General features: G+C 38.5%; 2 protein-coding genes and 1 long non-coding RNA gene across 3 annotated transcripts in view; 1 reads left to right on the top strand and 2 right to left on the bottom strand.

Annotated features, from left to right (window-relative positions):
- LOC138024046 (TNF receptor-associated factor 4-like) overlaps positions 1–432 on the bottom strand; it is a 5,681-nt gene extending 5,249 nt beyond the window's left edge. Inside the window, exons 1-2 of the mRNA XM_068871137.1 lie at positions 368–432; positions 1–4 (exon numbers count right to left, since the gene is read on the bottom strand). The exon at positions 1–4 is cut by the window's left edge and continues 470 nt beyond it. Of these exons, the coding sequence (XP_068727238.1) occupies positions 1–4; positions 368–432 (69 nt within the window). The remainder of the gene's footprint in view (positions 5–367) is intronic.
- An 8,828-nt stretch (positions 433–9,260) lies between these two features.
- Positions 9,261–11,977, bottom strand: LOC138023230 (calcium-responsive transcription factor-like). Its single transcript, XM_068870251.1, has 4 exons — positions 11,515–11,977; positions 11,216–11,338; positions 10,676–10,819; positions 9,261–10,474 (listed from the first exon to the last, which is right to left on the bottom strand). Exons 1-4 carry the CDS (start codon positions 11,734–11,736, stop codon positions 9,728–9,730), a joined length of 1,236 nt encoding a protein of 411 aa, XP_068726352.1. The 5' UTR covers positions 11,737–11,977; the 3' UTR covers positions 9,261–9,727.
- Positions 11,978–13,470: 1,493 nt separating this feature from the next.
- LOC138023846 (uncharacterized) overlaps positions 13,471–20,000 on the top strand; it is a 6,901-nt gene continuing 371 nt past the window's right edge. The window contains exons 1-3 of the long non-coding RNA XR_011126801.1: positions 13,471–13,604; positions 16,466–16,538; positions 19,499–20,000. The exon at positions 19,499–20,000 is cut by the window's right edge and continues 371 nt beyond it. This is a non-coding gene — a long non-coding RNA (uncharacterized lncRNA). The remainder of the gene's footprint in view (positions 13,605–16,465; positions 16,539–19,498) is intronic.

The raw sequence follows: 20,000 nt of genomic DNA on the forward strand, positions 1-20,000 counted from the left end.
AAAACTGAAAACAGAATTTGAATATATAAAATAAAAAGGAAAACACACTGCAATTAAAAAAAAAAGCATGAAACAAAAAAGAACGATTTAAAGGCTTGCACATTTCTCTCGCCAAGAGTGTACATGTATGTCATATATGACACTGACTTATATCAAATGAATCCCACACAACAGGGCAGAGGTAACGCTAGCGGTATCCAGCTGCATTCGAGTATTTTAATTTTTAGGATGAATTTTAAGACAAAAGAAGGAACTTGACAATTCAGCCATAGCTTTAAAATTTAAGGCTGGAAAATACAGGAGGCGAATACGACAATTACAGCTTACATATGTAGTTAAGTAATGTAATTAATTATTTATACTCAACCAGATACTGCATATGAATTCGTCATTAACAGCTTCAAGAAATAGCTCAGGAGCGAATCCTGTCATGACTTTGTGCCACGGAGAAAACGGACAGATAAAAAGAATGTTTCATCTCAGTTTAAATAAGCAATGAGCTGACTAGCTGACAAATTACGGTACCATATGCATGCTTGTCACGCGAACAAATATGGCGTCACATGCCTGGTCAGTCTTCGATTTAGATATTATGCAAACCCGAGCAAACAAATGTCAAATTAAAGAAGTGAAAAACATCAAATTAGAGCGAAAACACTTACCTACAAATCACGAATAGAAATAACGCGAAGGAAACAAGCTTTAAGCGAAACAGAAACAGAACGTATCGAACACGCGCTACTTAAAGACGTTCGTGACTTCGTGGCTCTGCAAAACGGAAGACCTTAGATAACAATGACCTGGACCAGGTTGAGTCCGCGATTCTCGAAGTGTCACGCGGACTTTCCCATAAAAATGCCCTTAAAGCTCATCAAAATGGCGGCGAAAGAGTAGAGTGCCCCACTTGTAGGATACATAGTGTATTTAGTCTGGAAAATGTTCTGAAGAGCGTTTCGAATGATTTTCACCGGTAAGTCGGCAGGAAGAATGCTTTTTAAATAAAATATCTGACTTTTACTGTGTGAACACTAGTTTTCTCTCGTGTTTCCGCTACAGTCATTGTTATTTAAATGATGCCTTGATCATTTCTTAAATAACAAGGACCGGAACCAGGTCATGTCTCGATGGATATTTTTGAAAGCTACCCCAGAAGTTTGTCACTTTCTCAGGGTTCAAGTGCCATGGCAGTGTACAAGAGGACCTCAAGGCGCTTGAGAAGAAGGTGAATACGTTTATTAAATCACTGTACTTTCACCAGAAGTGTTGGGTTTTACTTTTATTGCGTGACAAAGGTTTGGAATTGTTCTTTATAAATGCCTCTGTGTTTATACAATCATTAGTTTACACATATTAGAGTTACAAGCACATCTTCATCAGCTGTTTGTATGTTTGTCTTCTCAGGGAAGGCATGTCATTCTACAAAAATAAAGAGGAAGAAAATTTTGAGGGCAAAATTTTGACAACAAATTTAAGGCAACTTTGTGAATAACATTACATTGTAAGTTACGTGTCATATTATTGTTTGTTTGAATACAGTACTTACCTGATGAAATGTAGGGAAAACCCCCCTACTCAGGTATTCTGCAAACTGAAGGTGAAATAAAATTATACTCATGCCAATACATACACATATGAGTGAATCACAAGACACGGTTTTGCAGGCAAAATCAAATTGAATCGGGGAATACAAATAGAGGTGCTCCAGGCAATGTCCTGTCAATGTTTTTCAAAGTAACTGAAAAGTGGCATGTAAAATTCATTTCAGTTCAGAAACATTGCTCTGTAATTTTTTCGCTGGTTCCATATTCATTTTTGAGAAATAACAACATGCAAAAAAAACGAGATAATCTGCTGTTGGTACCGACAAAAAGCCCCAATGGTAGAAACTTAAGTAAGGGGACATTTTGCTGTAAATAATTGATTTGCTCCAAATCGATTCAGCAAAATAATGTGAACTTATTACCTTAGTTTTCAACCAAGCACAAATACATATAAATCAAAACTCACCATGCATATGAACATTCCACAATCATATGCATTATTTTGCTTTGGTATTTCCTGTTTCAAAGAAATGATGAAAAGAGGTTAATAATCTTGAAAGTATGTCCCTACGCCATGACCTCCGGCCAAATATTTTCCCGTCTGGCCCTCCCACTCAGTCAATAAGTACATATTACTCTTCGGAAAAGTACTAATAATATTGGTCATAGTAATAATGATACTGATGATGATAATGAATTGAAGGGCTCCCCACAAGAACACCCTTTCAGTTCTAGGAACAATAATTATTATCTTGTTCCAAAAAAAAAAACAGGGATCTTCTTGCCTGGAGCCCTAAAATATATACTACAAGCAGTATTGTAATAATAATAATATTTATAACAGTGTTCTTGTATACAGTAATACTACGTATATGCAGTTGGCTGAGAGTGGTTTTTGAAAAATGAAATATATTACCTCCTTTCAAATACTTGTTCTTACCTCGGCAAATTCATTCGACCATTCTTTTCCGTCAAATGCATGCCGTCTCCTTGCACCTTCTTCATTCAGAAAGGACCTAGTAGTTTGTATTGTACGATAGTGCTGTTAGTTTTCTGTGTCGCAAAGGGAGGGTGAAATGCCTAGGCACTTAAATGGAGAGAATTTTTACCTCATAACTAACAAAGCTTACAGTCATTCATGCAGAATAAAAAGTTACCTTATATGTTTGAAGAAGGCTTCATTTGCAGTTTCTCTTAAAGAATCCCAGTACGAAATGTTTCTTCGATGGAGATCGACAACCTAACATTAATAATTATAAAGCTATAACCATCAATAAATCATAAGATATGCACAACCTCAACTGCTGCCATATTTCCATTTTTTCCATAGTGTACATTGAAATGAATCCAACTGGACAAGACCTTCATTGCTGCATGCACTTAAGTAAGCGCAACATAAAAAATTCCTGGAAATTTTTTGGTTAATTATATTTTTCTTAAGAAATTACTTGTACATGCCATTGACTGTGTATACACGTGTATTTAAATAGTTATGATCAAATGACTAGATGATTATGACTATTGTAAAAAGAATATTTGTTTTTGCCATTAGGAAATATTTATAGTTATATATCAGCGAATTTTCCTGTCATGAACTTAAGGAGTAAGGATGTTTGCATGTTGCTTTCACTATCTTGTTATCAGTCAAACTTCATAAACTTAATGTTAACATACCCCAAGTGCCCAGTGACCAGGAAGATGAATTGGTATAATGATCTTGCTGTAGTCAAATATGTTGATCTAAGTGAATAAATATTTTCATAATTAGAGTTCAGAAGGAAAGTAAGCATACCCTCACCAATACTACAGGTGGACATTGATACAACAAAGGTTTTTTGTTGCCATTATTACTACACATGCGCTTGAGGGGATCTGCTTAAGAGTACTTAATACCTTCTTGGTCCATCTTGATACCCACTTTGTTCCACGGCTTGATAAACTCTTATAGAAGAATGAGTTCAGACAGAGGACCTTTGGGAGATCTGCAGACTACGAAAGAAAGGGATTATATCCAACAAAATGGTATAAACTATGTGGCTTTTCTGTTGCCAACTGAAAAGGATGAGATTCAAAATTTAAGATTCTACATCAAGTTATTTTACCAAGACATTAAGGGAAAAGTGACAAGTAACTTAAATTTTTTTGAGTGTGCTACAAGTGTCTTACGGGACGGGTTGAATGGATTTGGCTTGCAGTTGAAGGATACAACCCCCTTTTTTAACTATAATTTCTCCCTTGGTTATTTCTTTTCATTGCAGAGAAAAAACGTCAAACTGATTATGGATTTTTCTCCCATTGCAAAAGTCGATTGTTATATTTTAAGAACAGTGAACCAAATGGTAGGTTAATTCAGTTTTACAGTGATGAAGTAGATTGATTGCACATACCTCTCTGGATCTCTCATTGATAAGCTCCATATAGAAATTAACAACCTATTTATACATATAAATGACAGTGAATATAAATACCTGGCATACTGTAATGGTTCACATACATGTACATGTAACTTCTTGTGGTGATTGTCAGGTTTCATTAAAATGGTCTTCTACATATCAGTACAAAAATAATTAATCAGACAATTTGTACCTGATCATTGAGCTGTTCGCCATCTGTTAACCTGTCCAAGTCTTCACTAGTAAGTTTTATCTTAAATTTTTCAACAGCTGCAGGAGTGCTTTGTGATGACTTCCCATTTTCATGCTAACATAAGTTTATGAGAAATATTGGTTGAGTTTATGTTGTAATTCTGGTTTCAGAAAGCATTATGTAGAATCATACAGTACGTCGATTGAACAGCTTAACACCTGTATTTGTATATTGATGGAAAGGCTATAGTGCACTTCTGTTATGTTCGTTCTTACAATCATGGTGCATTTTGACTTTTTATGACTCTTCAAAATTGTGTTCATATCTATCAGTGTGTAATAATATGCTACCACTTCCCTTGCCTTACCGTCAGTTTATCTTCACCAAAAGGTTTGCTTTGTTGGCTTTTTCCTTGTATCTTGCTTCTGCAATCATATGATATTAATGTCTTGCTAAGTTTTAATGAAGGATATAAAAAAAAAACCCAGGGGAATCAAGAATTTGACTATAGTTTGTGTCAGCAAACTGACAATGCAATGTTATTGTAACAGTTATGGAAAAACATAAACATTTTAATATGTACAATGTACAGGGAAATCTGTTGATGCAATCACTTGGGTGAAATGTTGTAGGTCCCACACCTTCCAGCAACTTATGAATTCCAGTGATCTTATTGTTTGCTTTGTTGTACATGAACACGTATTTGTTCGAAGTTTATGCAGTAGTTGTCAGTTCCAGGTTACTATAGTCTTGCATACAAGCTTGTACATATTAAATGTTTAGGAGAACTACATATTTGGAAAACGTTTGTCTCACTTTTGCAGTCAATGTTTAAACCTTGTCACTGGTGCAGAAATACTATACATACTATTTGTTTCTAACATTACATGTAACAGTAACTGTTAACTAAATTTTTTGGTCGTAAAGTTGAATCCTGGTATTATTTATAAGTGATAACAGTGTAATACATGTACACAGTTGTTTCTCATTCACCTGTTTGATAATGAAGCACTCTTTGAATAAGATGTGGTTCCCTTAATCATCCTTGACAAGAGGTTACTATGTTGTTCTTGGTCACTTACAGCAATTGGTAGTATTTCAAAGGAACGTTCTGCCATTGACAGGGTGGCTTCAGAAATCCCAGTTTCTACCTCAGAGCCCCTTTGTCTGACAAATGTCTGGAGGTAATTTATCAGAGAATGTACTGTTGCAAATTCCATTATTACTGCATAACCGTTACCATCGACAAATCCATGTTTGTTTCGTGAATGTGGATCAAAGAGAGCAAAGCAACCATCTGCCAACTTTCTGACGGCAACTGTTAGCTCTCTGATCCTTAACAATGCCCCAGTGTTGGTGAGAAGAGCATTTAGCAAACCCTGCTTAAGGGACACAAATGGTGGATCGATGGATGTTGAAAAGACATCTCCACTAAGAATGCCTTGAGGGAATTGTATGATGTTCCCTTCTCCCACCAGGTGAATGGCAGTCTGGAGCTCTTCAAGTGACATCATGGCCCCAAGATGACCTACAGCACTTGTTAGCGCTGTGTGCACCCGGTCTCCCACTCTCAGGACAGCATCAATCAGTTCTCTGGTAGGTTGCTTTTCTCCTGGAGTTGTGACATGATGAAGAAGGAAAGTGAAGCTGTTACTGGTGCATTGCTTGCCCCTGTTAACCGCACAAAATCCCCTGTTCTGCTGACTCATTGAGCCTTGAACAACTTTAGCAGGAAGTACTAGAAAAGGTGCTGTTGATGTCTCTGACTTAACAGAAGTAGCTGACTGGGCATTGGACTTTGACTGTGCTGTCTTTGCTGTCTCCTGAGTGTGTGATAGTTGTGGCTGTTTAAAACACTTCATCTTTGATGTTGGAATTTCTTTGTCATTACCTTCCCCTAAACTGGGTTGTAAAATTGGCTGGTAAGGTGGATCTGCCTTTAAAGATGAAGTGGCCTCTACCGGCTGATATGAATTTGAGGGCAAAACTCTGTGGTTGTGTAAATTGAGCATGCCATGTTGAAATGAGCTAGTACTGGAATCTTGGAGTGATGCTGGCTGTTGCATTGAAGGGCAGGCTGGCCTGATTTCATCTTGCAATGAATACAATTTCATGCTTGCTGGAACTTTTTTAGGCCACCCCAGGTTGGTTGATGTGGCTGTTTGATTATGCAATTCTGAATCTGGTACAAGTAACCCAGTTGGCAGATTCTGTTGTGGTGAATGTACTGGCTGGAGAGGTGTTTCTGGTTGTGGAGTTGAAACATGAATTTGGTAAGTCTGAGTATTAGAGGTGGATGTTTCACCTTTTTGTGTGCTAGGAAGCTGTGAATTTGATTGTGTTGCTGGCTGCATCGGTCGTTGTTGGTTTGTTATGAAATCATTGGGATGGCTGTTTGGAACTTGCTTCGGAGGTAAGGATTTCTTCTTATTGGACGAAAGTTTTCCTGTCACAGTGTCAGAAAGAACTTTGCTGTGAGCCAAATTTTCTCTCCTGGTTTTCTTCCTGGGTGGCAGAGCTGCATACTTAACATCTGTTGGTTTTCGCTTAAGTGCTTTCACTTTTCTGTGTGGATTTCGTTCCAAGAAAAGCCCTCTGTCTGCTGGAATGTGTGGACGCAGGTCAGCAAGGTTAGTTTTAAGTGAATCTCTCAATACTGTGAGGGCATCCTCTTCTTCACATAAATATGTTAAGTCCCTCAGTTGTGCAAGAAGTTCCCTGCATTCAACTGCCCTTTTCTTTGGGTTTGGGCCTCTTACTTCCTGCTTTTCAGTTTTACTGTATTTGTCTGAACTTGTCTGACAAGGAGGTGCCTCTCCATTTTCCTCCCCACTGGGCAATTCATTGCTGATTTGATCTACATCCATTGTTGCATCGTGGAATGTTGTTGGTGGTGATTTAGATGTAGTTTCCAATTTTGGGGCATCATTGTCGAGACTGAAGTAAGGACTCAGTCGGTACATTGATGACAGCGAATACCAGTTGTATTTAGAAGTGAAATGATTGAAGATGGCGCACATATGCTTGCATGGCAGATGATGCTGAGCCCAGTCAGGACAGGTACAATTAGGCATACTGTTGTCATCACTAAAGTAGACTGTGTAGGTGGCATCATTTGCAGTTCTTACTGAAAAGGTCCCATTGTCACTGATCACCTGGATGGCTTCCTTTGGTATTGAGTAGGAATATTGAAGTCGCATTCTGCAATGATTGACAAAACTTCGAGGACGGTCATGGAGCCACTTTGGGAGGTTCTCGTTATATGATTTGAAGCTTCCCGAGTAACGCTGATTTAGTGTGAGATACCTATGGAGAATGGAAAGCTCAAATTATGTGTACAAATGTTTCTTCTTTTAGAAGTTATTTGTCATGGCAAAGGAGGGGAAATCTACAGCATGTACATGTACAATTGCAAGGCGCGTTGTGTAGACGACTCTGCCAAATGATTGCAAATGCACATGGAGGTTTAAGTGCATGCACATGTAATTTGGCTTTGCAACATACATGTATATCAATGTTTACACCTGAGGTGACATGAAAACTCAAGGAGGGGGGAGCCCCTAAGCACTATAGACTGTGGGAAGTGCCACCCAACCATAGTTCTTCATTGTCAAGTTTAGTTCACTGATCAAATTATTCTGGAAGAGGCCAACAAATTCATCTTTCTGTTGTCTGAAACAGGTCCCGAGTACTGAAGTCCCAGAAGCACACCGTAGTAGTAGAAGGAATACCCCTTTCCTAACATGAAAGATACCTCTTAAGAGTTTCACTGTATTATTGTACACTGTACCTCCTGTAACTAGCAGGAAGGAACTGTGTCACTAGAACTGACACCATTCCAGAAAGGCTGGTATCTCGCTGGTTGGCTAGGAAATCGTATTTGAAAGATCTGTTCTGCCTTTCAACACCATTGTTGGTGTTTATCTCAATGTTAAATCTGTCTTTCCTGTATGCCCAAACCCATCTCTGTAGGTTAAGAAAGGAGGTAATGAATTAGCATTTCCTTAACCAGACACTGCTTCATAGCATTACAATTATTATAGTGATGAAATGGTATATGTAATGAATCATAATTATATGAACTGCGGATATGAAATCAAGTGAAGCTATGATCTTCCCATTTACATGTACGAGCGCAATTTTTGCAATTGCGTAGAGAAACCTGCAAAAATCGCGCTCATAACTGCGCAGATCAAAGCTTCACTAAATTATTGTAGTAATTTTAAGTTTAGACATGATATCTGACACTAATGGGGACCAACAATACCATGTATCATTTTATGGGTATTAAAGGGGATAACATACAGTATATTTATTGTAATCAATCAGTACAATAAAATACAAATTTTATTAGTACCCCCCAAGGGGGCTTTTCATTACTAATGCTACTAATACTGCAAGTAAAAAACTGGGAAAAAGGTTACATAGGAAGCATGCCAAGAAATTAAAAAATGGATATGAACGAGGGTAGAATAATAATTATGTGACAGAAAGGTGATATGAAGATAAAAATTCTCTTAAGGGGTTCCTTCGTAATGTTCCTTTAAAAATATTACAAGATTGAATCGCTTAGCTTAAGATTATTTTCTAAACTATTCCATAATGACACTGTTTGATAGAAGATGGTCCTTTGTCCTTTTACTGGTCTTAAAAAGAGGAATATTGAATAGTTGCAAATTTCAAGTCTGACATATCTCCTCTTGCTTTAAATAAATCAAGGAAATGTAAGCGGGAGCTTGTCCAGTCATGCATTTGACAACAAGCACAGCGTCACGATAGTACAGGTGCGATTTAACACGTGTTCCACAAGCACCTTAAGAACAATATTAACGAGACATTGATGCTTATCTTTCTGTGCCGGGTTCCTGACAGGTGTAATAACTCTATTCCAGGGATAAATGTGCTTTATTCCAGGCACATTTATCCCTGGAACAGGGTTATTACACCTTTCAGGAACTGGCCCCTGTAGAATAAGTGAAGTGCACTTGGTTGCTGTTACAGTGTATCAAGTTCAATGTAGTAATACTCACCTTTGTCTCTTGCAGCCATTTCTTTTCAAACCAGCTCCGGAGGTCACTCTTTTCCTTCCAATATCCACTACTCTTTAATTCCATCACTGCTCTGTTGTATGCCTTCTCTGTTGGTGCTTTGGCAATGTTTCTCAAGAGGGACAGAACCTCTTGCTTGCAGTTCAGTAGTCCATGACTGCTTGTATTGAGCCATCGTTGCCAGGCTTGGAGGCGGTGGAAGTCACATATGTAAACAGTGCACTCTGTCAGGACAAATTTTCATTAATTATATTAAAAATAAATTTGATTTGTAAGACAATGTGTAATCTGACTGACCCCTTGGAAATTATTTCCTCAACCTCAGATATCACTGAAGTGTTTTGATCTACATGTACATGTATCTGTAAGAAGTGTCTTTCCATTACTTTTTTCTATGTTCCTGCCCAGAGTCCTTCAGTTACAGCTATACTCTGACAAAGGAAAAAGGAACACTTACAAAATGGACTACCTTATGCTGGAAATCCATAAATCTGATACATGTCTCACTCTAAAACGTTGCATGTAAATGTAGCTATGCTGACATCTTGATGTTTATAACCGTTGCAACCTACCTTCGAAGATTTCTTCGATGGCCTTGATTTCAGGGTCACTGAAATCGGTCATGAAAAATCGTGGTGACCATTGGGGATTCCAGTTCTGTAATATGGTAAGGGCTTCAGCAATAGCTTGCCTGGTCTCCCTCTGAATCACAAATGTTCCAACAACGCAATAATCAACATTGGTCTTCACGCATAAAAAAAAGAGTGGAAGGGCATATCGGGACGTTTTATAGGTTGCATCCAGAAGGCAAATCTCATTGCCATATTTCTCTAACATGCTTTTCTGCCAGGATGTCTGGTGTACAAAAAGGAGGTCCATGGGCTGGCCATTTTCTTTGCTCCCAGTTTGCCACATAATGTCATCCTCATCCTCTGGCATGTGGACTTGCTGCTGACAGTGGGAAGCAGATGATGTTTCACTGGTACTTGGACGCAGATGGAACATGTCTTGAGGAGATTCCTTTCTCCAGTCATCAATCTTGAACTGCAGGTTTTCCTGATCTATTTTGGAGTGACGCATCTCTAAAGAGGCCCGATACATAAAGTTGTAAATGTCATTGCGGCTTGGAAAGAAGCGCCTGTTTGAAGGATCAGGTACAGGCCCACCCACAAAGATCTCCTTCTTGACATAGTATTGCAGGTGCCGTTCCATCTCTGCCACACTTGTGATACCCTCCTTCAGTAGTTCACTAATTTTTTGTACCAATCTGTCGTCTATCCGTTGCATTAGACCAGCAGTCTATGAAGAGGATTTCATGCATTGTTAATATCATTATGATTATATTACAAATAAATATTATTTTATTATTGTTGTATCATATCATGTCATACTATGCTCTTATAACATACTAGTAGGATTATCATCAAGAAAATCTGACACAGTTTCCTTTAACAAGTTGGATTTTGACACTAATAATATTAATCTGGCCTGGTTACAAACCTGGCCAAGAGGGTGGTCCTTGTGATCAGAAGGCTTTGGCAAGGAAATGTATATTCGCCTCTCTCCTTCAGCATTGTTTTGTCTGATGTCGTTTCTGAGCTTTTTGGAAGCATCCTCTTTAATTGACTTTTTCTCTGCAGGGATCTAATCAAAGAAGTGTTTCATTTACCTGGTTTTAGATTTGTAACTGTTTTTGATCTGCAAATCTTGCCAACTTGTACGGGTGAGGGGAGAGAGCAAGCTGAGGGCAACAAGCTGAACTTTGCTCTTCTTTACCTGTGCACCTTACTCCCAGTAACATATCCCATTCCATTTTACTTGCTTGTATTGTTTTTAACTTCCTGTCTTTTGTCATTCTTTTTTCCACATTTATGTTATGGTTAGTTTTATTTCACTTTTCTGCTTCTCTTCCTGCCCCTTCACTTTCCATTGCACCTAAATGGCTTAGAAAATGTTAAAAAGGAAAGCTTTGGCTCTATTCTTGCAGGTGGAGCTGGTGGTGCTGAACAAGAGTATATCAGTGCTTTCAACAAGATTTACCTTGTAGGCTGGGTAGGCAACTATCTCTCTCATATGAATTTGGGCTGGGCAGTTGCATTTTTTTGTGTTTTGGACCATGAATCGTCTCTTTTTGGAGCAGTAATCATGTTCCCCTTGATGACCCTGTTAATATGGAGCAATCAAAGTAATTGTAATAATACATAGGCTCTACATACTGTGGTAAATTATTATTATTATTATTATTATTATTATTATTATTATTATTATTATTATTATTGAATATTATTATATCAACGCACATTATCAAAAGGAAAAATATATACCATGATTTCATTTACCTTTTTGCTAATTGACTGTTTTTCTTTTAGTGCCCTGTTGCGATCTGGACCATTTTGGCACTCCAAAAGTTTGTGTCCAAGGATTAGGAAAGGAATCCCATCGAATTCTAGATGCACTCCCTTGGTTGCCTGGACATCTTTCCAGTAAATACGATGCCTTGGATTTTTTTTAGTTTTCCCCGCATTCTCTGTATTTACTGTTGCATCCGAATGGCCTATCATAATAATGTTTATTATAGTGAAGAGGGAACGTTAAGAGAGGAATAGTCATTAGCAACACAAGGAATTTTGTAGCAACTGAAACAGTGTTTGACTAGATTACAGTGATTGGAAGTGATTATTTTTGTGCAACTGAATGATTCACTGACATTTAATGTAAAATTGACTGAATTGAACTGTTTAGCGAAAACTGTTTGTTTTTGACAAGTGAAGTGTATTAAAAAAAAGACCAGAATGGCTATTCAATATTAATTTTGATCTGCTCCATCTTTTACAATATACATGTCCTAGAATACAGGTGCCTGACCAGTGGCCACTGGGAAATACCTCTTGTCTCTTGCAACCCTAGGTGGATCTCAATGGAGTCTTGTTGGAGATGCCTTGCCCCAGCTTCCAAACCTGGGGTGGGTGGGAGGGGCTTGAAGGAAAGGGTAATTATTTCCTAAGTTCTTGAAAAAGCTCCATTTTGTGGGTATTTCAATTTATTATTTCCATCGTAGAAAGTGGATAAGAATTTACAATAATTTCCTTTTTTACAAATACTATAGCCCCTTCCCAGTCCCTAGTCACCATACTTGCCAAAAACGGTCAATAACAATAACCTTTTTGGAAAAAATAATTAAGACCTGTAATAAACTTGCCTTGATTAAAAACAAAAAAAGAGATCTTACCTATTGGAGACTTTCCAAAACCTCTAGTCTGGTATGTAACGGTAAATGAAGTCGTTGTATTGACTTCATACTCCTTGATAAGTTTGATAGCATCTTCCAAGTTCGTAACATATCCCGAATAATCAGAAAAGCTCTCAGAGAAGAGTTCACTCCATGAGCGCGTGTTTACCGCCATTTCTTTCGAATTTGGCTTATATATTTGTTTGCAGCTTCCGCAGACAGCAAAGATCGCTGTAAAAAGCGCTATGATACCCACCTCTCCCCTCCCCGATCATCGAGACATGACCTGGTTCCGGTCCTTGTTATTTAAGAAATGATCAAGGCATCATTTAAATAACAATGACTGTAGCGGAAACACGAGAGAAAACTAGTGTTCACACAGTAAAAGTCAGATATTTTATTTAAAAAGCATTCTTCCTGCCGACTTACCGGTGAAAATCATTCGAAACGCTCTTCAGAACATTTTCCAGACTAAATACACTATGTATCCTACAAGTGGGGCACTCTACTCTTTCGCCGCCATTTTGATGAGCTTTAAGAGCATTTTTATGGGAAAGTCCGCGTGACACTTCGAGAATCGCGGACTCAACCTGGTCCAGGTCATTGTTATCTAAGGTCTTCCCTGCAAAACGCTCATGTTACCTGCTGAAGCAATGGGAACTAACCAAACGCTCATGTTACATACTGACGCCATGGCAACTAACATTTTTCAGAGTCTTATTACATTAGTCATGGGTTTCACATTACATGAATTTTCAACCTATGACGTTACGTTTCGATTTATTTCGTTACTTTTCGATTTATTTCGTTGTATTTATCGAAACGTAATTTTGCTACATATGGCGCGCCATACAGTGTGTTGTTTGCTCTCAAACTTTATGGATCCTACTTTGGCTGAAGAAATGAAAGATTAACCTTTACAGAAAACAATCAATAGCTACTTTTAAAACAATGGTAACCGTACGACAGGTAATTACTATAAGATGATATCCGGAGTGCGTCATTGCGTCCTGGGACGCACTCGTTTTCCTTTTGGAAGCATAGAATATGGAACAAAGGGTCCAATTGGACTCAGAAAAAATAGAATGTTTATACAAAATACGAACCCCAGGAAAAACATGCAGGCGGCGTATTTCACAAGGAAATTGAAGATTCCCATTTCTCACAACGGAGAAATGATCGAGTTCCTTAAATTTCACGGTAAGCTGTTATTTTCAGATTTTTGTAGTTGAATGATTTCATTTTGTCAAGCATTATGTCCAGCTTGAGGAGTTAAGTTTTGAATTTCCACGTGTTGCGTGACATGATCTGACCTGTTTTTTAAGCGAGACAATCGGCGACACTTTCCATCCGCCGCCAGTGATAATAAAACATTTCAGTCGAAATTCAGTTTGTTGCATGCTTTTCAAGCATACAACATTTCAAGCATTATTTCGCTTATCGTTAGCGAAATGACAGAGAATCCAACGGCGAAGTTTGTTAAATTTTTGTTTTGTGCGACCCTGTTGACATTAATTCCGGACGCGCATGTGTCATCGTCTCTGTTCTTGTTTTGCACGTAACTTGTCTGTTTTGCAAGTTATGCAACTTTTTCGGAGTAAGTGTTAAAATTAACTTGTTGAATATGAAACTTGAATGTATTCAATCGCTTGATTATTAACATTGGCCATGGCGAAATCACGGCCGCACGGGCCGACGATGAAGTGTGTGTGGATCGCTTAATGATTTGTTTACTCTTGTTTCCTAAATTACGTCTCAAGTGTTGTGAAAATAAATGATGCTCTTTACGGAAAATTGAGATACAGTTCTCATTTATCAACTGGAGCTAGCAGTTCTACAGCATACGGATTCCTCGAGACGTTTTCAGATGTGATCGATGGAGCTTTGAAAGCCCATACATTTTGATCGATAAATCAACGGGCATAACAGTTTCAAAGAAATTGATCATTTTAGGTACATATTCGTGGCCAGGGTAAGACTTTATTTTTTGTGCAATTTAGAAATCTGAAAGGGTGCTGGAGCAGCAATTAAGAGACAATAGATCGAATATTAATTCTTGAATATTAATTAGTTGGAGCCCCAAAATTTTGCAATGGGCCCCCAAATTTTTTAAAAAGGGGTCCAGAGGACCCCCAAATTTGAAACCCTGGGTACATCTCTGGTAATATGTGTTGACAATGTCCTTACCTGCAAGATCAAGGTAACGTTAATGGTACCTAATTTCAAAAACTTATATTGATGTTGTTCTGTCACTGACCACTGTTACTGTAGATGTGGTAGCATGGCAGTTTCCTGAAACAACAATTGTTGCTCTTCCTCTGCAGAAGAATGAAAGGCAGTGTTTAAAATAAAACAAGGTTAATAGGCCATTTCCGAGTTCACGTCTTCCTCCTCTTCAAAGCTAGTCTAAGTGCGCAGTTTTTGTGATGGTAATTAGTTCTACTTTGCATATGAATGAAAACTAATTTTCATAAGAAAAACTTCGCACTTAGACTCGCTTTGAAGAAGAGGCGAACATGAACTCGGAAATGGCCTCTTTAGGTAAAAGCGTGTCTTTCCAGTAAGTAGCGTCAAAGTTGATTCGCTCTACAAAAAGACTGTATGACCCTGATAGATATCAGTTACAAAGTCACACCAAGGCAAGCCGCTGAGAGCAAGTTGTCTCTGCCGCGATTTGAGCAAAGTAGCCCTGTTTATCATCAGTCTTTTATTTTGGCACTCCATTAATGATAGTGCTGGAAAAGTTAACATCCTCACATGCTGCTTCTATGGTGTGATTTCTCAAAGTGTGTGGGCAATTGATTTCTTGTAATCTAAGGGATTTATGTAGAGGGGGGTGGCAGAAAAATAGGGGAGCAAGGCTATTTTAAATTAGCAAAGAGGGGGGGGGGGGCTATTGTTTTTTTCTGGTACAAAGATAAGGGAAGGGGGGGAGGGTCAAATGGTTCAGCAAGATTTATAAGAAGTCAATTCAAGGAAGGTAGAGTAGTGAACCAGTTGGATAGGATGGAGTATGAAGATATTTAAAACATTGATAATCTGATCAGTAATTTAATACCATGACATTTGTTGTGTCCTCAACATGTGAATTGAGAAACAAAACACAAGAACATTGTTTGTAAAGCCAGCCAGTGGAGAAAGTCAACTTGAATCTTGAAGGAAGCACCAAATCCTTCATAATGCTGACCTCAGTTTAGCAGTTCAAAGTAGTTCACTAATTAAATACAACTTTTACAACTCAAATACTGCTATACTGCTATTGATTAATCATGTATTGTGATTTTAACAAAAACAGTGCAGTAATGTAGAAACTTGAAATACGTTTTTCTTCCAAGTATGACAGTTCCTTAACTCCACGTTCACAGTTGGAAATATCAAAATGAAGGACACTTGATTGAGAGTTCAAGTATTTACCATAGCAAGCATCATTATCGCCCCGGGGGGAGGGGGATTGGTTACTTCCTTATAAGGGCTTAGTGGGGACGTGCAGCCAGCCTGGGTATGTTTTTCGGGATTTTTGTCTTAAACAGGGTATCGAATTTATCATTTTTTGTCTTAATCAGGGTATCGATTTATCAGTTTTTGTCTTAATTAGAATATCTTTTCTTGGACGGTAAACAGCAAAATTTTTACAAGTTCTTGTTAATTAATATTGACTTCCGTTGACCTTGGCATTGATACCAGGCACATTAAATTTCCATTGATTACACAACAAGAAAACCCACAACTCGTAACTGCAACTTTTAATCTAATCTGATTTCCAATGGATTAAATAAGAAAGAGTTTCGATATCTATTATTGTCTTACACAGGGTAGGGTTTCAAGGGTTAAATGTCTTAAACAGGGTATCAAAAATCGGAATTCCGTCTTAAACAGGGTAGGAAAATCAGCGATATTTGTCTTAAACAGGGTCAGGGTATGAGGGACCGTGCCGCACCTCTCCACAAAGTGGTATATGGAGTCCCCCCCCCCCGGCATTATCGCTACTCAAAATATAATTAACTTTTTGTTCTATTTTCTCCTGTTCGATTTTTGTTTCCCATCTCTTTTTTCTCTCTCAGAATAAGTACTCTTCAAATGCACAGTCAGTCATGTGCAGTCTTGCAGCTTCAAGGATCCTTGGCAAAATTTCTGGTAAACACGATACACTGATTTTGTAATGTAAGAGATAGTAAGATAGTAAGCTTTCAATTATCACTGGCCAGTAGATGCAAGGTAGTGGGAGATGGGGAGGGCGTCATGGTTCAAATAATTGATAGATAAGGGGGGTCACTTGCTATTTGCACACCCTAATGGGGGGGGGGGGGGGAACCGAAAACTTGACATACCCAACATTTTTCAAACACCTTGCCATCAGGGGTCGCACCAAGGTAGGGGTGGGAGGGGTTCACCACAAGACCAGAATCATGTACTGTAAAGTTTTTGTGCACATGCTTCTGCATTTTCCTTTCATAGAGGAATCCTACTACTTTTTCATTTTGTTTGCCATGACGAATTGATGCAACATTTGAAAGATTCTTCACTTCAAAAATGCTTTTTAAAAAGTTCTCTATGGGCACCTTTTTCCTGTGAAGCACTTTCCCGAAATTTGAGGCTGTAAGTCGAAGTCTACGTCCTTCAAACCATCTGGGGTCCTGAGCTTGGCTGACAATGTTCATCTGGAGGTCTTAAGCTTGTTAATATATGCTTATGCACCTCAACATGGGTTCTGATAATGTACTTAAGTATTCAGTAGGGGCTATAAATGACTGACTGCATACAAAAGAAATTGGGATATTGGGAATAAAAAAAATTCCTTCTGGTTGCTGATCATGTGGAACTCCTACATAACTGGATTAAAAAAAAAAAAAAAGGGTTGTATTGGTGTTCTTTATGGTGGCTCAAACCAGTTTCAACACTTTCAAGAGACCTTGTTTTTAGAAGGATTGACACTACAACACTTTATCACGTAACACAAATGTTATGGTACCGTGGGAAACATGAACAAGGTGCAGACATTTTTTTGCGGTAAAAAGTTACCATGGCAACAGGAAAGCCTTGCAAAAGCACCCTATATTTTGCCTTTAGTTGCTCATACCTGAAAAGGTTTTTATTGCAAATAAGTGATAAGCAGGCCAAGATGAAACTCTGCAAAGTTTTAAAAAATTCCGTGTAGCGGATTCAGAGCTACCTTAAATATTCAATTAGTTAAGGTGGCTCTGAATTCGCTCCACATAATTTTTTTAAACTTTGCAGAAAAGTCTATTCTCGCATGCTGATTACATTTCAGAAATAAATGGGGACCACCAAGTTCGTTTTTCAGATATGAACAGCTAAAGCCAAAATATGGGGTGTTTTTGCAGGGCTTTCCTGTTGCCACGGTAAATTTTGACGTCACAAAGATGACCGAATCTTTTTCAGCAATAATTGGCGTTTAATGTGGTACCATAAAATTTCTTTTAAGTGATAAAGTGTCCTTCTCATAAGAACGTTTCTTTCAAGTCAGTGTTGAAACTGGTTTCAGCCACCTTAAGTCACTTAGTTGATAGGCTAAAGTTGAATCAAGAGGGACATTCCCAAAAATCAGTATTTATAGCAATGGAACATTCTTGATCATCCAACAGGTAAGAGAAAAGGGTTTGTTTTTCTTCCTTTGAAAGGTTGTTACACATTTCCATGACATTATGTTGTTTCCAGCCACTTAGCTTCATATTTTGACCCCGTGCATCATAACGTTTACAAGTCACTGGAGGCAGTTTTCGTTTGCTACCTGTGTCAGTTGAGGCTTTGAAAAATACACATTTGATCACCAGTTCTGGTTCAATGGTAGCACCTCTTGGTTTGTGCCACTGTTGTGGAAGACTGGTACAAGTCTGATTTGCTGGGATTTCCATGATTCCCAACATACACCAATGATTAAGTAACTAAATGGGGGCAAAAACATGATTGCAGTGGCCTCCAACCCTGACTAACAAAAGACCAAGACAAAAACAGAAATAACACTGCCATATAAAATAATACAAGTTTGGAGTCCTAAGGGAATAATCAGCGACAATTTCAAAGTTCGAGTGCAATTTAGCATTTAAGTTCAAAGTACTTGTGCACTTGTCAATACAATACACTGTTCAATATTAATTCAAGACAAATAAACTTGCAAAGAAAATAGATGAAGAAACAATGAAAACTCTTAAAAGATAACTGTTGTTGCGCAGTGACCAAAGTGGACAATTGCAAAACTATTGAGAAAATCCCCGCATGAGGGCCGTACGCCATCCTAGCAGGGCCCAACGGCTTTTTCCGGCCCTGTTCGCGCCATCGCGTACGGCCCTCATACGGGGATTTTCTCAATAGTTTTGCAATGAAAGCGCATGCGGAGCTGTACGGGTCATATGATAAATAACCTTAACTCTTCCGGTAGCGTTTGACCTACTTTTCTAACCTTGTAGCCACTAAATTTCAAGTTAATTTTACAGCGTTGGTGGCTTTACTGCTCAGCCAAACACATGTAAACACGAAATCCTGCTTTGCTGAGACTGGCTACAAAATAACACAAACTGCAATGGGCTGGTTGGAAGTAGAAATTATCATGATTTATATATTACATGGGAGAGCGAAACGATAGGACTGGCAATACAAACAATTAGGCGATGCAGATGCAAACGATTAAAAAAGTTAAAAAAGTAGTTGGGAACCTTGTTAAAATGTCAGTATGACTGTATAGTATAAATTAATATGAACTAAACTAACGCCACGCGTGAGGTCTCTCCTCACTACCACTCGCAAACTAATACAACATATCAATGTTGAAGTTCTGCCTGATAGGGTGTGACTTGGTTTAGTTTGTGAATGACAAAAATAATTTATAAGGTCAGATAAAGCTAAGGCTAAGGCAAATAATCAGCAAGATTACATTGCTATATTTGTTCATTATGTTCTCGAAGAGCCACTATAGATTGCATTGTTCACACTCGATCGTCTGATAACATTCCCTTAAACATCGTGATTAATTGCGCTAACAACCCTGAACAACCCAGGAAATCCCTAACCCTAACCCTGACTGGGATCAAAACTGTTTTAAAAAGTTAAAATACAGTTTGTATTCGTCGATATTTCAGGAGAAAGGAAGATGCCAAAAAGAGTGTTGGGCAGCTACGCCGCTTCCTCCAAACTAAACCAAACGCGTGTATGATGACATTTGATGTGGAAACGTATGGAAATGACCACAGCGTAATTCTTGAAATCGGCTTCGCCGTCGGTTCCTTGGCCAGACCAGAAGACGACGAGAAAGCGTTTCATTTTATTATCAGAGAAAACAGCCATTTTGTCAGCATGTCCCTTAAAGAGGCCGCTGGAGGGTTCATGCAGCATATCAAGGATGTGAATTTCTTGGTGACTCACTCGGGAGCCAATGATGAAGCGCACGTTGCCAGTTTCGGCATCTCGTTGGAAGGAAAACCCATGTTTGACACTCAGCTCCTTGCCTTAGCACTGCTAACCAGCGGAACGGCTGTCTTCGGTCTCAAGCGCCTGCTGAGTGACCTGGCAATTCCGTTTGATGAAAACATTGTCCATAACGGTGGAAACGACGCCAAGAAGATTTAACAAAGCTATGAAATA

This window comes from Montipora capricornis, chromosome 11, assembly GCF_036669925.1.
Source record: "Montipora capricornis isolate CH-2021 chromosome 11, ASM3666992v2, whole genome shotgun sequence".
Lineage (NCBI taxonomy): Eukaryota > Metazoa > Cnidaria > Anthozoa > Scleractinia > Acroporidae > Montipora > Montipora capricornis.

Excerpts from the sequence above, each read along its gene's own strand:
- LOC138023230 (XM_068870251.1), bottom strand. The coding sequence starts at position 11,736 with ATGATAGGCCATTCGGATGCAACAGTAAATACAGAGAATGCGGGGAAA. Across the intron at positions 11,339-11,514 it reads AACAGTCAATTAGCAAAAAG|GGTCATCAAGGGGAACATGA; the intron begins GTAAATGAAATC and ends CCATATTAACAG. Across the intron at positions 10,475-10,675 it reads AGGACCACCCTCTTGGCCAG|ACTGCTGGTCTAATGCAACG; the intron begins GTTTGTAACCAG and ends TCCTCTTCATAG.